The 7706-nt window shown below is 35.3% G+C and overlaps 1 protein-coding gene across 1 annotated transcript; it reads right to left on the bottom strand.

Annotated features, from left to right (window-relative positions):
- Positions 1–866: 866 nt before the first annotated feature.
- LOC129757211 (uncharacterized) lies at positions 867–1646 on the bottom strand. Its single transcript, XM_055754347.1, has 3 exons — positions 1527–1646; positions 1274–1459; positions 867–1211 (listed from the first exon to the last, which is right to left on the bottom strand). Exons 1-3 carry the CDS (start codon positions 1591–1593, stop codon positions 955–957), a joined length of 510 nt encoding a protein of 169 aa, XP_055610322.1. The 5' UTR covers positions 1594–1646; the 3' UTR covers positions 867–954.
- Positions 1647–7706: the final 6060 nt, after the last annotated feature.

The raw sequence follows: 7706 nt of genomic DNA, 5'->3' as shown, positions 1-7706 counted from the left end.
CGTGAAGAGGTCAAACCGGTATTCGGGTGAATTCCGTGGACATTCACAAACACTATACAGAAACTTGACTACACTCACGGACGCCTGGTACAGAAGAGAGCGATTTTTACGGAAGCAAGCTTCCTTTTCGCCTTCCATTATCTCTTTTTCTTTCCTCCTTTTCCTCCTCTGTGGAATGACAGCAGCCAGCAGTAAAATGTAGCCTACTATGGTGCTAACTTGTTGTGAGACAGACTGGACAAAGAACATGAATTTTCTAGAGCTAAATATTTAAAACTACAAAATTAAACAAAAATCAAACGATTTGTAACCAACCGGTTACAAATTATAGACTTCAGCCATTATAGACCACGGGAATTTGGAAAACCCAGGCCCCATAGGTTTGCTGATCGTACGGGTTGGCCGTTGTTGTCGTTGTGGATGTCGTGCTGCATGTTGTACGACGGCCCCCGCCTCGTTCCCTCGATCGGTGTCGATGATTGACTTTAAGAATTGGGGCCTCTTGTGTAAGTTCGTTGTTTTGAACGGCCTCGGCTGCGTTGAGCTACGGATGGTAGTGATGTTAAAAATATCTCAATTTATTTAAATATTGTATTTGAACAGTTTACTGACTTTTGGAACTACTAGTAGATATAGAACGATAAATATTATCACTTGAGAACGGAGCAGCATTTTCCAAACACTTTTGTCAAGTCCCGTACTAAATAGATACAATTCAAACTTATATACACAGCTGTCAATACTCATCCATTACAATTGATCGTTTAATTTAATGTTTCATGGCATGTTCATCATTTTGATCCATAGAAAAACATGAAGTAAGTCGTTAGTGAAATTTTCAAACTCATTGTATTGACAGCAGCACATGTTTATAAAATGTTTATTTCGAGAGCATCCTTGAATTTAATACAGAGCATTTGGTTACTAAAACATCTTCCAATTAAATAGCTTGAATCAGTTTAAACTTAAAATCATCGCAAGTGTCCAACATCCAATGAGTAATCCAAAACCCAACTTCAAAGTGGAGGCACCACCATTGTCCCCGTTGTTGGGTGGAATTGGTGTCGTGGGTGGTGCACTTGTAACCGTCGTTTCACTCGAATACATAAAAAAGCACCAATAGTGGGTGTGGTAATCATCTATCAATGGTTGGTCACAAATATTGGGATTTGCCGGAAAAAGGCACCCACGAGTGACAATCGATGGGCGAACTAAATGATATAAAAAATATAATTAAAAATTATTCGATGAAATTTCGTACGGAAAAACTTACTTTCAGATTGATAATCTATTGACACACAGCCATAGGTTCCATTCCTTATTATCGTGTTGGGTAAGCTGGGTAAAATGGTCTGAAGTTTGAGGAACATTGCTTGTGCATTTTGGTCAGTGCACGTTATATTAGTGGGAAGTCTACAGCCCTCGGAGCCATCGCACTGGGGACAAATGGTGGCGGTAACTATACGGTTGTAAGAAAAGGAATTATAAATTATCACAAAAACAGGATACAATCCTACTCTACTTACCGGATAACAGAGCACAAAATGCAATTGAAAGAACAAGATACACAACCTGATGGCGTCGTCGCAACATTTTTTTCGATACTAGTTACTTCCAAGTCCAAATGCTATCTGCTTTATACCTAGCTAAATATGATAACATTCGAAACACATTCGTTATCAATGCAATCGATAAGGGAGCGATTTGGCAAGCAGTTCGATGAATCATAAAATAATTCACCGAACTTCCTACACGCAAATTAATCTGCACGTGTGAAAAACTACATAATTATTATAATGGGAGCCTATAAAAATTTGTGCCATAAAACTCACCTCTAATTTATTTATTTATTTTTGTAGTAGGTAGTTAGTAATTTTATTCCTTTTAAGTTCATTACACTTAGTATTTCAAAGGTAAAAAACCAGATGTTTCTTACACTATAATTCTCAAATGTTTTAAACTTTCTGATCCCTCCCGTTGAAAAAGTTATGACACTCTCGTCTGAACGAGTTCAAAGTATTACTGGTTTGAATGCTGTTTGAAAGAGAATTCCAAACAGCAATGCCCCTGACAATGATAGTTTTGCTGTAACTGTCAGTGTGATGCCGTGGTGTAGTAAAATTTAACAAACGATTGCTTCTTACGGGAATGAGTTTATGGAATAAATATGAAGGACATATCAATTTAATAATCTTGTAAAAAAAAGATGCTAACTCTCAACTTGTAAAAATTGTTAAAAGATGTGCCGAAAATATGCATTTTATGGTGACTAACTAATTGTCTGGGAATCGAATGCAGCTATGTAATGCTATTTTTAGCTTTTTCATAAGATTAGAAGGAGCACCGATCAGAAACTCAGCTCCAAATACATAATGCGGAACAATCAGTGCTTTAACTAACATTAACTCGCTAATCGATCGTCAATCAGTTCGGACGTGTTTTAATCGCTCCTCTACACTTTGTGTTCATTTGTTTTTTGTTTTCGCGTGCGTGTTTATATTTGTCTGCGACCCGCGACGATTATTACCTTTTGCCGATTATTAATTTTGCTTACAAAATGAACAGCATGAAGTGTGATATTTGCACCTTGGACTCTGCTACGGATTCGATAATGTGGAAGTGTATTGGTTGCCCGCGAAGTTTTCATGCATCCTGCGTGGGAATCATTACCCAAAGGAACTCTTTCCGGAGCAAAAAAGCAGATCCCGGTACATATATCTTACCGTGCTGCGAATCATGCCAGGAGTTTGTACATGCTAAACTTGATTTTAAATTTTTAGTCGAGCAACAGAAAAAACTTGCGGAACAAATTCACCAAAATACGGAAGTGGCGCACCGCTTTGCGCTTAGTCATGATCAGCCGAACATGATCCTAGAAGCGATCGAGGGTATGGAATCAACGTTACAAGCAATGAAACAAGAGCTTGTGACCATCAGTAAAGACAGCACCTTAGCTGGATCAGTCGCGGCGCTAAAAAACCATGCGACATCTCTGTTCGACTCGGTTATGTTTGCTTCGAAAGAATGCCTGTCGAAGTCGGTAAATTCGGTGACGTCAGGTTTATCCAATGACCTGCGCAACATCAATGAGGAATTGCTTCAATTGCAGCAGTTGTCCATGGAAATCGCATCAAGTTGCACGATTACGTCAAATCCAATGTTGGAACTCGACATACTTGACGAATTGAAGTCACTGTCGGCTAACATAGCCTCTGCCCGTTGCCCTACTCCCTCACCTCCGACACCTGATTACCCAAGCTTAGAAGTGGAGCTCAATCGAAAGTTAAATGACTCAGGCTGGTGAATTCTGGGTAAAAAGAAGGTTTGGAATCGAAAATCAAATACCATCAAGTCACCATTCACCGCCCAGACACCATTTACCGCCCAAAATCACCCTTTTGTGTGTATTTCGAAAAAACTGGAATTTTTTCTAGAAAAATAAGACCTGTGTTCTGTGTCGGCATCATTGTTCGACCATTTCACTGAAAAATCACCACTTAATTATGCTAACTATAGCCAGAAATAAAATATTTGGTTTTTCGTTTCCGGTCAAATTATTGAATTCGACGCCTGTTAGCGAACTAAGCATAACTGTGCTCCTAGGGAAAAAGGGGTTTTGTTTACTAAATAGTACTTATTTGTCCTACAATCGACTTGAAACGATAGATTGGTTTTTGTAGAATAGATTTGCATCGGAAAATTTTCGATTTTTTCAATAGTTGTTGTTTTTGAAGCGTTTAGTGATGGGCGGTAATTGGTGTATAAATAAAAGTGTGGGTTCCTAATTACCGGTCACGCACAATTTCTTTGTTTTTAACGCATGTATTGTGTCAAAATTGTAAATTGTGAGAAGCATTTAGTTTGATTACGTTAGAAAATGATGTTTTATCGCTGAAAGTAACCGATTACTTGAGGCTGTTTGCCGGGAATCATCATTTTGTCAGTCAACGCACTTTGTTAAAATTTGTACAAAATTTGCGGGAAAGATTTCACAAAATGTATTCTCTTAAGATCCAAAATATGGTTTTGACAGCTCGTTAAATGGACAATATTAAAAAGAACAGTTTCCGTGTTGTTAGATAGTTTTTCCTTAAGAAAACATTATCGATACCCGAAAAAGTCGAGTGGGCGGTAATAGGGCCAGTTGAACACCTCAACGTTTAGTTAATTATTTTTAAAAGCGTACATTTTTCGCATTCCACTAAATTTTTTATTTGAAGTAGAGCAGTTTTGAGATGTATTAGAAAAGAAAGCGAATAAAAATCTGCCGTCGTTTTTTTATTACACATGTTTGAAGTTGAAAAACCGCTTAACTGGGCGGTAGATGGTGACATGATGGTACATATTTTTACCTCAGTCTACTTCCCTCCAGAAAGCGCTATAAAAGACTCGTATGAACTATTCTTTGAATTTGCTAAAAACATTTTATCAAAATTTGAACCTGAAACTAATGTACACATTTATGGGGACTTCAATCAACGAGCGGCAAATTTTATTAATGATGAAGAAAATGAATCACTTTTAATCCCAATTGTAGGAGAAAATGAAACGCTTAGTACCCTTTTTGGCAAATGCGCAGAGTTAGGTCTTAATCAAGTTAATCATATCAGAAATCAAAATAACTGCTATTTAGATTTACTTTTTACTAATATGACCGATGATTTCTGTGTGACTGAGTCACTTACTCCGCTGTGGAAAAACGAAGTGTTCCACACTGCAATAGAATGTTCCATATTTATACATGAAAACTCCACAGTGTTGGATAGTGGTTTATCTGAGCAATACTATGATTTTGAACAAGCCAATTACGCAAGTATTAAGAACAAATTAAATGCTGTAGATTGGCAATCATTAATTCGAAACCAAAACCCAGAACAAGCAGTGGATGATTTCTACAAAATTATATATGATATTTTAGAAACGACAGTACCAAAAAAACAAAGAAGTATAAAGAAAAGATCTAAAATTCCAGCATGGTACAATAGAACAATTATAAATCTCAAAAATAGAAAGCAGATAGCTCATAAAGCTTACAAAAAAGATAATTGTGATGTGAATCGCTCAAATTATTTGGCCATTTGCGAGCAGTTGAACATTGAAATTAAAAATTCGTTCGAGCAGTACAACAATTTGATAGAAAATAATATAAAGAAGGACCCTAAAAAATTTTTCAACTTTGTCAAAGAAAAGCAAAAATCTCAAAATTTCCCATCTCAAATGAAATTTGAAAGCAGAATAGGGAATACTGAAAACGAAATCAGTAATCTATTTGCAAATTTTTTTCAAGAAGTTTATACTACGCATGACGACAATGATCGAGATTTTGATTATTTCTCATATCTTGGTGATCCGTTACTAAATGTTGATGTCAATAACATATTGCTCAGTGAAATACTTGCTTCTTTGGATGCATCAGATTCATCAAAAGGTCCAGGTCCAGATGGTTTGCCCCCCAAATTTTTAAAGTTGCTGTCAAAAGAAATAGCCAAACCATTATTTTGGTTGTTTAATTCTTCTTTGGAAACAAGTATTCTTCCTGCAATATGGAAAGAATCTTTTTTGGTTCCAATATTTAAAAGTGGCATCAAATCTGATGTACGAAATTATCGTGGTGTTGCTTTATTATCCTGCATTCCTGAATTGTTCGAATCCATTATTAATAGAAATAAATTCTCACAAGTAAAAAATTTAATCTCGAATAAACAACATGGTTTTTTCAAAGGCCGTTCTACGACCAGTAATTTACTACATTTTGTAACATTTACTATAAAAGCGATGGAAAACGGCAATTATGTTTAAACATTGTATACTGATTTTAGTAAAGCATTCGATAGGGTCGACATTCCTTTGTTACTTATCAAGTTAGCTAAGCTTGGGTTTAATCATAGACTTTTGCAATGGATCCAGTCATATTTAACTGGTAGAACACAAAGAGTACGATTTGAAGGAAGTCTGTCACCAGTTGTAAATGTAACATCAGGTGTTCCTCAAGGTTCTCATCTTGGCCCGTTACTGTTTATTTTATTTGTTAACGATGTTGACTACATCTCAAAAGATTTAAATGTTTCAATTTACGCAGACGATATGAAAATTTTTCTGGTAATACGTAAACCATCGGATATTGAAGTGTTTCAACGTGGACTAAATTGTTTTTATACCTGGTGTTCAAAATGTTTACTAGAGCTTAATGTAAAAAAATGTAACTCAATATCATTTTCGAGAAAGCAAGTAATGAGACAAGAATCAGTAAAATTAGGTCAAAATAAAGTTGAAAGGTGTAGTCAAGTGAGAGACTTAGGAATCTTATTGGACTCTAAACTAACCTTCGTTGTCCATTTTAATAATATTATCTACAAGGCAAGTAATATGCTTGGTTTTGTCAAAAGATTTAGTCTACAATTTAATGATTCTTACACAATAAAAACTTTGTATGTAGCTTACGTTAGGCCCCTCCTTGAATACTGCAGTGTAGTGTGGTCTCCATACCAAGAAGTTCACATAAATCGTATTGAGTCAGTACAAAAGCAATTCTTGTTGTTTGCCTTGCGTAAATTAGGCTGGACGACTTTACCCCTTCCATCATATGAATCTCGATGCATGCTTATTAATTTAAATACACATCTTAACTTTTATGCTCCCACTAGATCTTTAAGAAACCGGAATTTATTTTACATCAATAGTCACAGAACAAATTATGCCAAAAATGTACCAATTCACAGAATGATGTCCTGCTATAATATGTATTATGAAAATCTAGATGTTACAATGAACAGAAATAAACTTAAAAAACAATTCTTCCGGATTAATTAGGCATAATATATAACTAGTTATAAACGTATTTGTAAATGAAACGGTCTACAATTGATTGACGACAATAAATATAAAAAAATAATTAACGGACATTAACTTGGCATTAACTTGGTATTAACGGGTAAAAAATATGAGGTTAGTCTCAGCATGCGCATCGTAGCATATATTTTGGAGCACTGAGCGTTGACAAATGATGTCCATTGGAGATTATTTTGGATTATAACACCTATATTTGAAGCTTTTTCGACGTAAGTAATCCTACTATTTTAAGAGGTGACAAATTGTAGGTACTGTAAGATGAATTTGATCTAGCTACCGAAAAATATACTTGAACGTCGTCAGCAAACATATGGATTATGCAACTTCTACAAACCGCTGGCAAGTCATTTATAAACATTGAGAAGAGTATTGGTCCTAATATGGATCCTTGATTGAACCCTGAAATCATAGGCATAAGTCGCGATGAAAAACTACCACAGTTAACAAATTGTGTTCGATTTTTCAAGTATGATTCTAACAATAAAACAGAATTTCCTGAAAACATGAATTGATCCGATAGCTTTTTGAGAAGTATATATCGTCAGTCAAGTACTTTAATTAGTGCGGTAGTAGTGTTGTGCTTAGATCTAAAACTGGATTCATATTCGATAAGTAGGTTATTGGAGCTTAAAAAGTTTTGAATTTGACATTTCAATATGCGTTCAAACATTTTAGAAAATGCACACAAGATATTTATCGGTTGAAGGTTGGTCAATTCGTTATTATTTGATTTTTTTTATAGGTATAATTTTAGAGACCTTCCATTCTCGAGGAAATTTACAGGTTTTAATAATGGAATTAAAAAGTTTACATAGTGGATGTAAAAGCGATGGTACCAGAATTCTTATAAATTTAAG

The sequence above is a fragment of the Uranotaenia lowii genome, chromosome 3 (assembly GCF_029784155.1).
Source record: "Uranotaenia lowii strain MFRU-FL chromosome 3, ASM2978415v1, whole genome shotgun sequence".
In the NCBI taxonomy this organism is placed as follows: domain Eukaryota; kingdom Metazoa; phylum Arthropoda; class Insecta; order Diptera; family Culicidae; genus Uranotaenia; species Uranotaenia lowii.
The sequence above is the reverse complement of the archived record's forward strand: the minus strand, read 5'-3'. Positions and strand labels throughout refer to the sequence as shown.

Coding starts and splice junctions, on each gene's coding strand:
- LOC129757211 (XM_055754347.1), bottom strand. CDS start 1,593: ATGTTGCGACGACGCCATCAGGTTGTGTATCTTGTTCTTTCAATTGCA. Junction 1,460..1,526: donor ATTTTGTGCTCTGTTATCCG/GTAAGTAGAGTA, acceptor ACAACCGTATAG/TTACCGCCACCATTTGTCCC. Junction 1,212..1,273: donor AATAGATTATCAATCTGAAA/GTAAGTTTTTCC, acceptor TATATCATTTAG/TTCGCCCATCGATTGTCACT.